We start from the raw sequence: 16,893 nt of genomic DNA, 5'->3' as shown, positions 1-16,893 counted from the left end.
TTGCTATATTTATCACTGTCAGCAAGAATACTTACCGAATGGACTCTTGATAATGAGAACACTTGGAACCTCAAGTGCCTCACTGACTCCATATTGGTTCTGAGCAGAAACACGGAAGTAGTATCCAGCATTTTCAATCAGATTTGGAATCCTGCAAGTGTTTCCTGAGACTGACGATGACACAAGTTGCCACTGCTCGCCTTCCTTTGCTTCTCGTTTCTCCACAATGTAATTGGTGATCATTGATCCACCGTCATCCTTCGGTGGTTTCCAGCTGATGATCACTGCACTCTTCAACACAGCATCAACAACAATAGGCCCCTCGGGTTTGGTAGGTTTATCTGAAAACAAAGCAAAAAAATTGGTTCAGTTTATAAAATTACCACTGATATTATCGCAATAATAGTTGTGGAAACAAACTGTTACCTTGAATTTCAACCTTGAGTATGGTTTCAACAGTTCCAAATTTGTTGGTCAATTGCACCTTGTATTTTCCAGCGTTTGTCTTGCGCTGTACATTCCTTATAACCAGATGAGTGTAACTCTCAGTGTTTTCAATTATCACATTTTCAGAAGCGTTGAGAGGCTTCTTTGCATAGAACCACATGATTTGAGGAATTGGACGGCCAATGTAGACAACATGGAGACGAAGACTTGTTCCACACCCTGCAGTGTATTTCTCCTTCAATGGGAATCCAGGGTGGAAAGCAGGTGTGGCCTGCAAGCGCAGCTTGCCGCTGGACTCTGTTTCACCGGCTTCATTGACTGCTCTGCAAGTGTACACGCCCTCATCTTCCTGTTCATCTGTGGCCACTGTCAGTGAATGGTTGCGACCATCAGAACTCATCTTGTACTTGCGGCTCTGGATCAGCTCCTTGCCATATCTGTACCATCTGATTTCAGGAAGGGGACGTCCAATAATCTGGCATGTCAGAGTTCCTGATTCACCAAGTTTTGCAATGACATCTGCCATGTCTTCCTTGAGACTAGGAGCCTCTCCCACTGTTGAAATATAATCAGAGAATTAACATTATTTCAAGTGAAAAGCAATGATGCATTGCACTGATGTTCATAATGTAAGGCACTTACAGTATCTTATGATAATTGACAATTTAAATATTACACCAACGTACAGCTCAGTTTAGTCTTGATGCCCATGGCAGTCCTGCGAGGTCTACTCATTCCGGTTTCATTTTCTGCAAGGATTCTGAACTCGTACTCTGTAGCCTCCATCAGACCACCCATGGTGAACTGTCTGTCCTTGGAACGCTCCTTGTTGCATTTCTTCCAGGCACTTTCTCCTGCCTGTCTAAATTCAATCCAGTAACCCAGGATCTCTTTGCCACCATCACATTCTGGCCGCAGCCAGTGAATAGTGATAAAGTCTTTGGCAACGGAGATGATATCAATCTCACCTGGTTGACCGGGTTTGTCTATCCAAAGAGAGAGTTAACAATGAAATTGCAATCATTCATCTTTTAAAGTACTGTATAATTTATATTATTTCTATATATTATTAAATGTATAATATAAAGACCTATTATATACTTACCAAATGGATCTTTGCATATAACATTTTCAGATACTGGTCCAGGTTCACTCTGACCAATGTCGTTTTGTGCCACGACACGGAACAGGTATTCAGCATCAGGGATGAGTCCAGTGAGACTGTACATTGTTGTGGTGATGTGTGTCTTGTTGTGACGCACCCACTTCTCTGTGGACACCTCTCTCCTCTCAACGTAATATCCTGAAATGCGGGCGCCACCATCATCCTTTGGTCTGCCCCAAGAGAGAGCAACAGTGCTCTTTGTGACATCCATAACTTCTGGTGGGTTGATTGGAGGTTCTGGAGGAGCTGTTGTATACAAACAAATATTTGCATAATTGTAAATAGAAGAAGTGAGGAATGATAACTAACACAATAACACATTTCACATTTGCAGAAAAATAATTATGAATATAAAAATAATACTTACACAGGGGTGTCTTCGGAGTGACACATTCATCTGATTTGAGAGATCTGCTCACACCAAATTGGTTTTCAGCAGTGATCTTGAAGTGGTATTCAACATTCTCCTTCAGTCCCTTGACCACCAGAGCTGTGTCCACCACTCTTGAGTCCACAGTGTACCATGCTACCTTTGATACCTCACGCCGTTCAACGATGTAACCCAGGATATCAGAGCCACCGTCTTGAGAGGGAGGTCTCCAGCTGACTCGTACGGAGCGAGCCTGGATATCATCAAACTCAAGGGGACCTTCCGGTGCATCTGGACGTCCAATCACTTTAACATTGATGTAGACAGCCTTTCTGCCACATTTATTCTCTAGCACCAGGTCATATGTTCCGGTGTCGTCTCTGTGGGCTTCTTTGATCACAAGTTCAGTGATATCATCGTTGGTGGCGATCATAGCTCGGTGAGAGACATCTCGGCCTTCCTTTGTCCACTTGCAGATAGGGACTGGTTTACCCTTGATTGGCACAGACAGCCTGATGACTCCTCCTTGTCTGACCACATAGCCTTCCTCGTATTTGGGGTCCAGTTCATAGTCAGGATAGTCTGAAATGAATCATACAAACATCATTAGATTAGTTCACATTTGACACAAGCTTCAAAAGCAAAATACAAAATACAGCTCTTCATGGCACTCTAAACACATATTTAATCTCTTTACCGAGCATTTCTATAACCTTGACGATTCCTGGGATCTCGACTGGCTCTCCGGGTCCACCAGCGTTGCAGGCCATCACACGGAACTTGTACTCAGCTCCCTGAGGCATGTGTGTCAGAGTGTATTCACAGATTTTTATGGGTGTCGTGTTGCACATGGTCCATTCCACCTGGTCCACCTTCTGCATCTCAATCAGGTAACCAGTGACGACGGAACCACCCTCTTCCTCAGGAGGACTCCAAGCCAGAGACACAGAAGTTCTGGTGGTGTCTGTAACCATGGGGAATTGTGGTGTGCTAGGAGGCTCTGTTTAGATAAAGACAACAAATAGAATAGTTGTGGTTATGCATACATCTTTGAAAATGGGTGCTAAGTTCCCGCGGAATTCGACCCATAGATCATTGAGTTGAATGACACATTGCAAAATAGTAAAAAATAATAATGACTTAATTTACTGCCTATTCCAATGTTGGGCATGACAAACAAGGTAGAGGATTACAGATACATACCAATGGGATCCATGGCGATAGCTGGTTTAGATGCCATACTGGGTTTGCTCGAGCCTCTTGAGTTCAGAGCGATCACGCGGAACTCATACTCATTGCCTTCGCACAGACCAGATGATCTGTATCTGGTCATGGTGACTGGGTTCTTAACGATGCTCATCCACCTTTCAGATCTGACCTCTTTGCGCTCAATTATGTATCCAGACACCTGGGACCCTCCATCTTCTTCTGGTGACTGCCATGTGATGGTCATTCCTTCATGAGTCACATCCAGTACATCAGGTCTGTTTGGTGCACTGGGTACGGCTGTGGAGAGATTAGAGATTTCACATTAGATCAGTTACGCCCACCATCATCTCGTTTCTTTAACTTCATCAAAACTGGTCCTCCCGAGTGGCGTAGCTGTCTAAGGCACTACATCGCAGTGCTAGAGGCGTCACTACAGACCCGGGTTCAATCCACAGAGGCAGTGCAAAATTGTCTGAGTTAGGGGAAGGTTTGGCTGGCTGTGACACAGCTTGGGGTTGAACCAGGGTCTGTAGTGTCTGCTATGCCCCTCGTGCTCTAGTGACTCCTTGTGGCGGGCCGGGCACATGCATGCTGATTTCAGTCGCCAGTTGTACAGTGTTTCCTCTGACACATTGGTGCGGCTGGCCTCTGGGTTAAACGAGCAATGTGGTCGTGTTTCGGAGGATGCATGGCTCTCAAACTTCGCCTCTCCCGAGTCCGTACGGGAGTTGCAGAGATGGGACAAGACTGTAACTACCAATTGGATATCATGAAAAAAGTCCACAAATTTGGGCACTTTTCTCACTGTTTTGGTGTTTAAATCATAGTGTATAATACATATTGTCAAAAGGTGGAATTTAATGTGTTTTATGATTTATGATGACTTACTCTTGAGACTCTTGCATTCAACAACTTCAGACTGCAAGAATCCTCCAATGCCGAAGCGGTTGGTTGCAGCCACACGGAACACGTACTCAGTTCCCTCAGACAATCTGGTGAACTTGAATGTGGGTCTTGTGACAGATTCAGACACTGGTAGCCATCCGGGGCGGTGAGCGTCACGCTGCTCAACAACATAGCCACTGACGTTGGCACCGCCATCCTTCTCTGGTGGCTCCCAGCTGACCGTTACCGATGTGGCATCAACAGCATCAACTGTGATTGGTCCAATGGGTATTCCAGGTTTATCTAGATAGAAATAAGCAGACGGGTAGTACTTCGAGTTTTCCAATACCTGACGCAGTAACAAAAACATAAGAACGCACAAACACAAGTATGGAAGCTTTCCAAGAACACACACACTTACCAAGAATGATAACTTTGAGTATCTCTGTTGCAGTTCCTATGGAATTCTTCACTTGAAGAGTGTAGCTACCAGTGTCATCAATGGTTGTCTCACGCACAGTCAGTTTGGTGTATTTTCCATTAGACTCAATCTTAACCCGGTCAAGACTATCCTTCATCTTTGTACCATTGAAGGACCAGCTGCAAACTGGAGCAGGTTGGGCTTTTATAGGAATATTGATGTTGATTGGTTTACCGGCTGGCACATGGACAATCTTCTGTGGAATGCCGGTCAGATCAATATAGGGTGCCACTGTAAAAGGAAAGATGGTTTTTGAAAATTAGAACATCTCGAAGATGTATCAAACCTTTCATATTTTAAATAGATTAACTGCCATGTATATCAGATATTATTCAGAATATAACATACGTAGTTGTTCCTGAATGACCACAGGTCCTGTAATCTCCCTAGGCTCGCTGACTCCTCTGCTGTTTGTAGCTCTGATTCTGAAGAGATAAGTCTCCTTCTCTGTCAGACCAGTGACGGTGTGCTGGGACATGGACTGTTTAACGGTGGCCACTGCACTCCATCTGTCTGATCCAACGATGTTAGCTTCAATGACGTAGCCCGTCAGTCTGCTTCCACCATCGTGAAGAGGTCTTTCCCAGTTCAGGATTGCTGAGGTCTTGCCGATATCCACAATGTGCAGATCCTGAGGAAGGCTGGGAACTTCACAGATCAACACTGATTCAGGGATTTCACATGGTTCTCCAACACCATATATGTTCTCTGGTAACACTCTGAAGAAGTAGTGTACTGATTCCTCCAGGCCAGTGATTCTGAACAAGGTCTTCCTGCATTCTGTTGTAACGGTCTTGTAGGATTTCATTGAAGCTTCACGTTTCTCAATGATGTAGTTGTTCACAGGGGCTCCACCATCAATACTTGGTACATCCCATGTGATGACGACAGACTCCTTTGTGTAGTCTTTGACTCTAACTGAACCGGGTGGTCCAGGAGTGTCTGGAAAATACAGAAAGGATTAACTGACTGTTCACAGCACAGAGATCATATAAATCACTATTCTTTAAATAATTATATGGTTTACAGATAGTTCTTAATCATTTAACCATCTTAAGTATGACAACGTAACCGCATAACATACCATAAACTTTGACGAGAATGGTTGCTGATTTCTTGCCAGATGGATTTTCAGCCTCAATGGTGTATTTGCCAGAATCGTAACGATGGACCTTCTCAACAATTAGTTGAGTGTAACTGTCAGTTGTATCAATGAACCCACGGCTCTGCAGGTCAATGCCAGGTTTCCTCCAGGTCAATACTGGTGCAGGTCTTCCAGTCACATTGACAAACAGCCTCAGAGTGTTACCAGCTCTCAGACACACAGTCTTCTTCAGATCATCAGGAAGATCAAGATCAGGGATTGCTGTTGGGACCAAAATGACAGCATGTTAACAACATATGTATAAAAAGTGTAAAAGTGTAAAGGAGTGGCTGGGCTTTAATGTAGACATTGGTATGAACGGCAGTTGTACCAAGTTACCATTTACATTACTAATGCTGCCATTGTGAAGTATTGACAGTAAAAGCATAAAAACAAACTTACAAAGTTTCTCAACCGGCTCAATTTCCACACTTGGTTCGCTGAATTCCCCAGTGCCATTACTATTGACTCCTGCGACGCGGAAGCTGTACTTCTTGTTGCTTTGAAGTCCAGCAGCAACAAACAAATTGGTCTTCAGAGTCTTCTGAGTGGCCCTGTACCACTGCTCAGTTCCTTCCTCAAGCACCTCCACCACGTAGCCAACAACATCAGCACCACCATCATACATTGGTCTGGTCCATTGCAAGCTAATGCTATGCTTGGTGGAATCTACCACACGTGGAATTGAAGGAGGGGCTGGTGTGTCTGGAATCGGTAAAGACAAAATACAGTATGGGTTATTCAACAGCAGTAGTTTTTCAGTGTTTCAAAAGTCAACCATAAGTCAACTTTTAGAAACAAAAACGGTAAGATTATAAAGGTGGATTATAAGACAATGACTGTTTGAGCGTTGGACTAGTAACCGAAAGGTAGCAAGTTCAAATCCCCAAGCTGACAAGGTACAAATTTGTCGTTCTGCCCCTGAACAGGCAGTTAACCCACTGTTCCTAGGCTGTCATTGAAAATAAGAATTTGTTCTTAAACTGACTTGCCTAGTTAAATAAAGATAAAATTAAAAAAAACGTACATGTTGGCTCTCTACAGTAGGCATACTGAGAGGCTTCACTGGGCTGGCTGTTTCCAGCTGTGTTCACGGCTGTAACACGGAACTGGTAATCACTGCCTTCCAGCAGACCAGAGATCTTCAGGCGGATGTCGTAGATGGTAAAGGTCTTATTGACCCTGGTCCATCTGGAGCTGCTCTTCTCACGTTTGTCTACTAGGTAATTCTTGATCTCACTTCCACCATCACTCTCAGGTTTCATCCATTCAATGATGACGTGCTCTTTTCCTACAGCCGTGACCTCTGGTGCTCCAGGTTGTGATGGGATAGCTGCAATGATGTAGGGGGGAAAAAAATCATGCTTAATAAGGGTTTGCCTTAGAATCAGACTAAAATTGTTTTGAATTTACTAAAATGAGATGGCCACTGGATGCACACTTACTGTATGCGTTTCTGGCGATGACAGGCTCGGACTCCAAGGGCACACCAGGTCCGAACTTGTTGACTCCTCTGACACGGAAGACGTACTCGTTGTTCTTGATCAGTTTGGAGCTGACACAAGACAGAGTCTTGCACTCAGTCTCCATGATCACCCAGTTGAGTCTGCTGGTCTCACGCCTATCAACAATGTAATGAGTGACCAGATCTCCACCGTCCTCCAGAGGGATCTTCCAAGACACAGTGCACTTCTCCTCTGTCACCCTGGTGATTGTGATCTTGTCCTCAGGAGGCCCTGGTGTATCTGGAAATACAGATTGAAACATACAAATGTGTTATTATGGTAATAGTCAGTGTAAGAAGACATTTTGTTGAGCTCCAATTTGTTTCCATGTTCTTACCGAGTACTTTAACATTGACAGCCACTGTCTTGGTTCCACTGGCGTTCTTCGCGGTCAGAACATATCTTCCAGTGTCATTTCTGTTGCAGGACTTGATGATGGCCATGGCTCTTGAACTGGTGTATGTCAGGGAGTATTTCTCTCCCAGCTCCAGGACCTTGTCACCCTTGGCCCACCATACTATGGGTTCGGGTTTACCACCAACTACACCATCAAGGACCAGGTCTGACCCAGCCCGGACAGTGACGTGCTCTCCAACAAGAGAGCTGTCAAGTTCAGCTTTGGGAGGAGCTACAGACAAAAATAAAATATAAATCATAAAAAAGAAATGTGGTGAAATGTACGTTTATATACGAGTAATCGTAACAGTCACTTAACAGTATCTAACAGTAACTTACTGTATTCATCCTTGCAGGTGATCGGTCCTGTTGTTTCAGATGGTGCACTGTGAACTCCGGCTCCATTTCTGGCAATGACACGGAATTCAAAGATTTCTCCTTCACCCAGTCCTCTGACTGTGAAGTGAGTCTCCGTGATGGTGGTGTAGTTACACTTCAACCAGTGGGCATCATCCCACTCATCATCACTCCATGGCTTGCGCTCCACGACGTATCCGACAATCTTGCTGCCACCATCATTGAATGGTATACCCCATGCAATAGTAGCTGAGGACCTTGTGACATCAGTCACCTCTGGTTTACCAGGAGGATCTACATGGAAACAGAATAAGAATGTACAATCAGCAGAAAGGTCAAATGTCAACATGGATCAAAGAGACTCAAAATATTTAGAAAAATGTCCTTTGAATGTTGCACTTACCGACTGGGTTCAAAGCCACTACTGGTCTTGAGGCCTCACTGGCTTTGCTGAGACCAGAAATATTCATTGCATAAACTCTGAACTGGTACTCCAGGCCCTCAATGAGACTGGAGACTTTGAATTGGGTATCCAGGCATGGGAGCTTGTTCTCCCTGACCCAAAGAATGGTGTTTCTCTCCTTCTTCTCTATCCAGTATCCAGTCACCTTGCTGCCGCCATCAGCATATGGCAGATCCCACTTGATCCCAATAGCAGTAGCAGATACTGTCACCACATCTGGGCGGGTTGGTGGACTTGGTGGAACTGATATCGAGAATAAGATAAAAACAATTCATCGTTAGTGTCTTTTTCGGAAGGTTGCGAGTTCAAACCCCCGAGCTGACAAGGTACAAATCTGTCGTTCTGCCCCTGAACAGGCAGTTAACCCATTGTTCCCAGGCCGTCATTGAAAATAAGAATATGTTCTTAACTGACTTGCCTGGTTAAATAAAGGTCAAATAAAAAAAAGTGTCTTTTTCAAACTATTACAGCAAATGTAAATTGATTTAACACATGTAGGTACATAGAACTTACCGAATGGATGCTCAATGACAACAGCTGAGGATTCGATGGACTTGCTCACGCCATACTTGCTCTCAGCAGAGACACGGAAGGTGTACTCCATGTATTTGGTCAGATGGCTGACTTTGATCGTTGTGCGTTTACAACTTGAGTTCACCACTTGCCAGGATGTAGATCCAGATTCACGTTTCTCAATTATGTAGTTGTCTATATCCGTTCCACCATCATCCTCTGGTGCTGTCCAAGCTAATGAACAGCCATCTGATGACACTGCAGAGATTCCAATGGGTCCTACTGGTGGAGTGGGTCTTCCAACAACGTTGACAGTAACAGCAAATGTCTTTGCTCCGGCGGCATTGTCCAGAGTGAGGTAGTATTTTCCACTGTCTGCTCTCTTGCTGTCTTTTACCACCAGGGTGGTCTTTTCTGTGGTAGTCTTGATGATCACTCTATCAGTCTCTTTTAGCTTCATCTCCTCCAGTTTCCAGGTGGCCTTTGGAGCTGGTCTGCCACTGATGGGGATATCAATGGTGAATGCATCGTGAGTCTTGCATGTGATCAGCTGGTTGGTTATGCCACTGAGATCTGCTGTGGGCTCAATCTTAGGCTCCTTGATGACAACGGATGCTAAGGCATCTCTTGGGACACTGATACCAGCCTCATTGATAGCCTTGACGCGGAAGTCATATTCTGTGTTCTCAATCAAGCCCTCAATGACTAACTTCAGGAGTTTGGTTTGACCGCCAACAACCCAGCGATCAGAGTCCTTTGCTTTGGCTTCAGCAATGTAACCTGTGATGCGGCTGCCACCGTCGTGTTCAGGTTTCAGCCAGGCCAAGATAGCAGTGGAATTAGTAGTGTCAATGACGTCAAGACTCTTGGGTGGAGCAGGCACCTCAGTTGCAGTAATTGGTTCAGTCATCTCACAGGGTTCTCCCCTGCCATACATATTTTCAGCGATGACTCTGAACAGGTAAGGCACACCTATGCCTAGGTTGGTCATTCTGATCATTTGACGTGAGGATTTTTCGCTGACTGACTTCCAGCTGAGACGACTAGCCTCACGCTTTTCTACGATGTAGTGCTGAATACGGGCTCCACCGTCGTTGGCTGGAGCGTCCCACAGCATTGTCAGAGCTCCTCTGGTCACATCCTTGAAGCTGATAGCTCCTGGAGGTCCAGGTGTATCAAGCACCTTCACGGTAAATGTGATAGATTTGCGACCACCGTTGTTCTCAAGAGATAAGGTATATTTACCAGAGTCATATCTGGTACAGCTCTCAATGGTCAAGGTACTGTATGTGTCAGTTGTGTTGACATCTGTCATAACACCAAGTTCTCCACTTGCCTTGGTCCATGTAGCCAGCGGAGCTGGTTTACCACAGAAGGCAATATGAAGAGTGACGGTGGCACCGTTCTTCACGACGTGTGTCTGTTTGAAGTCTGCATCAAGGGTGATTTCTGGTGACGTCAGTCTATCAACAGCTTGCACTGGATTAGGAACTGCACATGCTTCTCCTTTTCCAGACCCATTCACTGCACGCACACGGAACCTATATTCCTCACCAGCCATTAAACCTTTAGCGGTGTATGTGGTGTTGATGCAAGTTGTTCTATTGACTTGGTGCCATTCATTAAGGCTTGCCTTGCACATCTCAATGATATAGCCAATTATCTCCATTCCACCGTCGAACACAGGCTTGATCCATTCCAGGGTGACAGATGACTTTGTGGAGTCGGTAACCTTCACCAGTGAAGGAGCACTTGGTGCGCTTGTTGGCTCTTTGCACTTGAAGAGTCTTGATGTGCTGCTTGCTGGTCCGATTCCGGCACCATTTTCAGCCATGACACGGAATTCATATTCATTACCTTCGGTCAGGTGTGTCACTCTGTGTCTGAGCTCAGTGATTGGTCTTTTGGATGAAACCTTCACCCATTGCAAACTCTTCTTCTCACGTCTCTCCAGGATGTAGTGCTTGATCTCATTTCCACCATCTGACCTGGGTCTTGTCCAGCCTATTGTGATGGTGTCTCCAGTCACATTTGTGGCATCTGGTGTTCCTGGGGCTTCTGGAACGGCTGTGAAACAAAACAACATTTGTTTGTGTTAAACAGAATAATTGAAGTTAATAACACATAAGTATACATGTCAGTGATCACTTTAGAAATTGTTGGTTGGTGGAACTTACTGAATTGCATCTGTGCAATGAATGAATCAGAGTCAAGTGGACGTCCAACTCCGAACTTGTTGACAGCAGAGATACGGAACTGGTACTCGTTTCCCTTGATCAGCTTGGTGGCGTTGAATGAACAAGCTTCACACTTGCTTGTCACCATTGCCCAGGAGATCCTAGATGTTTCTCTCTTCTCCACCGTATAATAGAGGATTGCAGCACATCCATCGTTCTCTGGCGGGTTCCACCAGACAGTTGCCTTTTCTGTAGTGATACCAGTGAAACGCACTGGTCCCTCAGGTGGTCCAGGGGTATCTGAAGAAAGCATACATTGCTAATGGTTAAGCATGAATCTATCCACTTAAATCATTTTCAGCACAATTTTAGAGACAATAAGGAATGTAACAATCTACTGTTTCTATAAACAAACCTGAGACTCTGATGTTGACACTCTCTGTCTTTGTTCCAGAGCTGTTCTTGGCTTCCACCATGTACACTCCGCGGTGATCGCGATCAGCATCTCTGATGAAAAGGCTGCTGGAGCCGATGTTAGTTGTGATATCAATCAACATCTTCTTGTCGACCTCTTTACCGTTCTTGTACCATATGACCTGAGGCACTGGTCGTCCAGTAATACTGCAGTTCAGTTTGATGTTTTCACCAGCCTTGTACACAAGAGCAGTATCAGCACTGAACTCAATGTCGGGAGAAACTAAACAGAGAAAGACACAAAAATATACAATTAATGCTACATTTAATCACATAGAGACAAACTTAGGTTGTATAATTTATATAATGTATATTTAATATATTGAATATATATTTAATATAATGTATATTACCACTTTCATCTTTAGTCATGACATAGCCAGAAGACTGCGAGGGTGGACTGACTGTGCCGACAGCATTTCTGGCAATCACTCTGAATTCATAGCGATCACCAGCAGAAAGTCCGGTGATGGTGAATTGCAAATCACTAATGTCTGTGAAGTTGCATCTCAACCATTTGCCTCTGCCTTGGCGTCGCTCCACACTGTACGCCACAATCTTAAAGCCTCCATCTTTCTTGGGTGTATCCCATTTAAGGGTGACGGTGTCTCGTGTGACATCAATGACGTTAGGAGTACCAGGTGGATCTAAGGGGAAGTGAAAGGTCAGGTTGCTAAATGTGTAAAGTGTTTACTCATAAAGTTCACATTCATGATAGCATGATAGCACACTGTTCATTGTGGAAAAAACAACAAGGTAACCCTTTACTATAGCCCCTATCATGTATGCATTCATAAAGCCTTTATAACAGCTACATTATAACATCTGTCATAGACAGTCATAAACATTGTGTACTCACCAACTGGGGAGATTGCAAGGGCATGTTTGCTCTGTTCACTGACAGGACTCAGGCCAGCATTATTCTCTGCATAGACTCTGAAGGAATACTCCAGTCCTTCAATCAGCTGAATGATTCTGTAGTCACGGGCAGATATTATGCTGGAATTGACCTTGGTCCACAGAAGGCTGTTTCTGTCCTTCTTTTCAACATGGTAGCCAGTGATTGGTGAGCCACCATCAAAGCTGGGTGCTTCCCATTGGATAGTCATGCCATCACTGGTAATGTTGTATGTGACTGGTTTTCCTGGTGCACCTGGTGGCATGTACTGGTGTTGGGCGATCACGTCTGGTGAATTCAAAGGATTGCTCACTCCATATTTGTTCTCTGCACGCACTCTAAACTGGTACTCTGTGCCCTTGACAAGGTTGGGTATCTTGAACGTTGTCCTCACCACACTAGAGCAAACCATTTTCCAGTTAGCCTGGGCCGTCTCTCGTTTCTCCACACTGTAGCAAGTGATGTCTCCACCTCCATTGTCCTGTGGTTCATCCCAAGATATAATGATGCCCTGTGCTTTGATCTCATCAAATCGGACCGGTCCAACTGGCACAGAGGGGGGTCCGAGGGTGATCACATTGATATCAAAGAAGTTCTTGATAAGCTTGTTGTCCAGAATCAATGTGTATAGGCCTGCATTCTCTTTCTTTGCACTTCTGACTGTTATAGACACTTTGTTGTCTGTTTCACGGAAGCGAATCTGTTCACTTTCTTTCAAGGGAATGTTTTCCTTCATCCATCCGACGGATGGTTTTGGTTTACCCTTAAATGGCAACTCAATATGGATGTTTTGACCGACGCGAACAAAGAGTTCGCCATTTGGATAATCTATCATGTTGGCCTCAGGTGGAATAATAAACTCCTTTACTGTTATGGGCCCAATCTGAGAGAAGTCACTGTTGCCATTCTCATTCTTAGAAAACACTCTAAAGTCTACTACAGAGTTTTCCTTCAGGTTTTTAACTTCACATGTGCAACGTTTGCATGTTGTAGCAACAGTCCAGGTTTCTTCCTCTTTAGTTTTTGTCTCAATGACATAGTCTGAAATGTAGCTACCACCATCATGGTCGGGCTTGTTCCAGTGAAGAGTCACTGATGTCTTAGTAGCGTCTGTCATGACCAGCTCTTTGACTGGTCCGGGGGTCTCAGTGGCCCTGACTGGCTCTGCAGTCTCACATGTATCACCAGTACCATGCTCATTCTCAGCAGACACTCTAAAGAAGTAGGCGATTTCATCCGACAGACCGTCAATCTTGTATGATGTGTTGGGGCATTCTGATGACACGACTGTATACGCTCTGTTGTTAGCGTCTTTCTTCTCCACAATGTAGTTGGTGATTGGGGAACCACCATCGATTAGAGGAGCATCCCAGCTCAGGGTCAACTTGCCTCTGGTGACATTCTTGATGATCAGTTTCTGGCAAGTGGATGGGGTGTCAAGAACCTTGACAGACACAGTGATGAACTTGGACTCTCCAACACCATTCTCAATCTCCAGGTAGTATTTGCCACAGTCGTCGCGGGTGACCTTTGGAATGACAAGAACTGTTGTACGTTCTGTGCTGGTGATAGTGTATCTGGCATCGCTGGCCATGTTCTTGTCACGTCTTCTCCATGTACAGTTTGGTGCAGGTCTGCCCTTCAGTGGAATAAACACCTCAATATCCCTTCCTGCCTTGGCAGTGTATTGAGTCGTCATGGGAACATCCAAATTGAGATCGGCTTCCTCTGTTAGACGGATAGGGAGAGATAGAAAAATAGGTAAGAGATTTGTTAAGTAAGTTAAGTAAATACAATGTTAAGTAATACAATGTTGTGAATATTTTATTACGAACCAAGAATATCCTTGGATTGAACAGGCTGGTACATCTCGATTGGTTGACTGGGTCCCAGACAGTTGACTGCAGATACACGGAAGAAGTAATAGGTTCCTGGTTTCAGGTGATTCACAACATACTCTGTTGTCCTCACTTCTCCATTGTGGCTGATGACAACCCATTCCCTTTCTTCAGAGTTCATCTGCTCAACAATGTAGCTGGTAATCTCGCTGCCACCATCATACACTGGTGCCACCCAGCCCAGGGTGATGGATGTTTTGGTGGAGTCGACTACTCTGAGTTTGGTTGGTTCACCTGGTATGTCTAGAATTAGGAATAAATTGTCAAATGTAAGAGAAACTAAATGAACAAGTAGTAGAAGAAACATGAAACCTTCTATGTTCTGACTTCAAGTTGCTCAGGATAAGAGCAATAACAAAAATGCAAATGTAAGTATTGCAATGAGGAGAATCACTTACCAACTGCGTCAGCAGCTTTGAAGAGGTCAGACTCTTTGGAGTACGGACCAGCTCCAGCCTTGTTAACGGCACATACACGATACTGATAGTCCTTTCCAGTGAGCAGGTTGCTGACTTTCTGTCTTGTGTCACGAATGGTGTCTTTGATAACCTTGAACCAACGCAAGCTTGTCTTCTCTCGTTTTTCCAGGTAATATCCATTTATGTCACTTCCGCCATCAATTCCAGGTCTTTCCCATACCACCGTCATTGAAGAGTGTGTGATCATGGTGACTTGAGGCTTGGAAGGTTGACTTGGAGGAACTGCAAAAGAATATAAGCATGTTAGGACCATAATACAATATGTTCAGGTAGCTGGACAGATGCCGTATGTTTTATCCTTACCAAATGCATTCTTTGCCTCTACGGGTTCAGATTCCAGTGGGTCTCCAACTCCATATTTGTTAACTCCCCGGACACGGAAGATGTACTCATTGCCTTTGATCAGTCTTGGGACATTCACAATACATTCCGCCCAATTCTCAGAGATAATGGACCATTGAATTCTGCTGGCCTCCCGTTTCTCCACAATGTAGTGGGTGACCATAGCACCACCCTCATCCTCAGGAGGATCCCACATGATGGTGATACTGTTAGAAGTGACCTTCTTGAGCTGAATCTCGCCAGATGGTGGTCCAGGTTTATCTAATAATGACAGAACATTAGACATTTATTTTCTCACTTTGCTCAATCGCACATTAGACATACTTTGTATTGAGTCATTTTCCATATGGTTTTCAATACCACCTCTGGAATGCACTCACAGACCACCTGAAGTCAATTCAGACTCCTGGCTCCTTTAATAATAATGTGTCAGTTTCTGTCTAGATGTGTGCTGTTTTTATTTATTTTAATGCATTCACTGCACATTATAAATTCAATGTATTATTATTATTATGATTAAATATAGGTACCAAAATAAAAAGGATAAGGAGCAATACACACCCAGAATTTGTACTCTGACGTAGGCATATGCTGAGCCCAAAGAGTTCTTCAGTCTCATCTCATACATTCCAGAGTTGAGACGTGTGGTATCTCTGATGATAAGAGTTGAACTATCAGCAGCGTTGTTCTGTACCAGCTGAGCCTGGGCCCTGGGGTCAAGTTCCTTTCCGTCCTTGTACCACTCAATTGTAGGCGCTGGTTTGGCAATGATTCCAAATCTAAGCTTGACAGTGGTTCCAGCTTTGTGTTTCACAACCTCGCGATATTCATCAGGAATTTCAATCTCAGGGGCACCTATGAGATAACACATAAGAGACATTACATTAATTCATAGTTCAATTAAATCTTAAATTCCTACTTTTATCATATTTGGAACATAACCCACCATATGTATCCACGCAAGTTGCAGGGCCTGCAATGATGGATGGATTGCTAACTGATCCAACTGCATTCTTTGCCATGACTCTGAATTCATAGGTCTCATCCTGAGTAAGTCCTGTCACAGTATAATGTGTTTCGGAAACGTTGGTCAAGTTGGCCTTCGTCCATCTATCTTTCTCGCCCTCTTTCTTCTCAATCAGGTATCCTGTGATCTTGCTACCACCATCATAATTGGGCTTCTGCCATGCGATGCTGATGGAAGTCTTTGTGATGTCCGTGATCCTGACATTGGTTGGAGCCTCTGCAAAAAATAGATGTGGAGGTTCAGATACAGATACAGTAGTTGATTTGTAAAGTTTAGAGGTCACACAATGGTATTCAATCACAAAACGAGAGTAACCAAGTCGACTTACCGCAAGCATCAATTGCAAGTACTGCGTCTGAGATCTTGCTGAGTGGACTGCATCCAGCTGCGTTTTCTGCAACGATCCTGAACTCATAGATGAGGCCGGCAGCAATGTTTGGCACCTTGTAGTGTGTGGCACGGATAACAGTCTTGTTAACCTTCTGCCAACAGATGCTGTTTCTATCCTTTATCTCGAGGTGGTATCCAAAAACATGGCTTCCTCCATTGGAGGCTGGCTCCTTCCAGGCTACAGTGATGCTCTCTCTGGTTACAGATGTAACCATAGGAGCTGATGGAGCTACAGGGATGGCTAAAATGAAAGAAAATAACATTTAGTATATT

The 16,893-nt window shown here is 44.3% G+C and overlaps 1 protein-coding gene across 6 annotated transcripts in view; it reads right to left on the bottom strand.

Moving 5' to 3' along the window:
- The window catches only part of LOC109870942 (titin), a 175,359-nt gene that overhangs the window by 8,964 nt on the left and 149,502 nt on the right, over window positions 1–16,893 (bottom strand). For all 6 annotated transcript variants that reach the window (XM_031805694.1, XM_031805696.1, XM_031805697.1 and 3 more), the window contains 28 exons: window positions 16,559–16,861; window positions 16,150–16,446; window positions 15,765–16,058; window positions 15,165–15,464; window positions 14,781–15,083; window positions 14,320–14,625; window positions 12,446–14,212; window positions 11,940–12,233; window positions 11,528–11,809; window positions 11,113–11,412; window positions 8,936–11,002; window positions 8,363–8,665; window positions 7,942–8,253; window positions 7,544–7,834; window positions 7,147–7,446; window positions 6,729–7,034; window positions 6,104–6,406; window positions 5,642–5,923; window positions 4,906–5,499; window positions 4,498–4,788; window positions 4,080–4,379; window positions 3,186–3,488; window positions 2,680–2,982; window positions 1,980–2,564; window positions 1,553–1,858; window positions 1,134–1,433; window positions 427–1,002; window positions 36–341 (listed from right to left, as the gene is read on the bottom strand). In XM_031805694.1, the coding sequence (XP_031661554.1) occupies window positions 36–341; window positions 427–1,002; window positions 1,134–1,433; window positions 1,553–1,858; window positions 1,980–2,564; window positions 2,680–2,982; window positions 3,186–3,488; window positions 4,080–4,379; window positions 4,498–4,788; window positions 4,906–5,499; window positions 5,642–5,923; window positions 6,104–6,406; window positions 6,729–7,034; window positions 7,147–7,446; window positions 7,544–7,834; window positions 7,942–8,253; window positions 8,363–8,665; window positions 8,936–11,002; window positions 11,113–11,412; window positions 11,528–11,809; window positions 11,940–12,233; window positions 12,446–14,212; window positions 14,320–14,625; window positions 14,781–15,083; window positions 15,165–15,464; window positions 15,765–16,058; window positions 16,150–16,446; window positions 16,559–16,861 (12,474 nt within the window). The remainder of the gene's footprint in view (window positions 1–35; window positions 342–426; window positions 1,003–1,133; window positions 1,434–1,552; window positions 1,859–1,979; window positions 2,565–2,679; window positions 2,983–3,185; window positions 3,489–4,079; window positions 4,380–4,497; window positions 4,789–4,905; window positions 5,500–5,641; window positions 5,924–6,103; window positions 6,407–6,728; window positions 7,035–7,146; window positions 7,447–7,543; window positions 7,835–7,941; window positions 8,254–8,362; window positions 8,666–8,935; window positions 11,003–11,112; window positions 11,413–11,527; window positions 11,810–11,939; window positions 12,234–12,445; window positions 14,213–14,319; window positions 14,626–14,780; window positions 15,084–15,164; window positions 15,465–15,764; window positions 16,059–16,149; window positions 16,447–16,558; window positions 16,862–16,893) is intronic.

This window comes from Oncorhynchus kisutch, linkage group LG26 (genome assembly GCF_002021735.2).
Source record: "Oncorhynchus kisutch isolate 150728-3 linkage group LG26, Okis_V2, whole genome shotgun sequence".
Classification (NCBI taxonomy): Eukaryota; Metazoa; Chordata; class Actinopteri; order Salmoniformes; family Salmonidae; genus Oncorhynchus; species Oncorhynchus kisutch.
The sequence above is the reverse complement of the archived record's forward strand: the minus strand, read 5'-3'. Positions and strand labels throughout refer to the sequence as shown.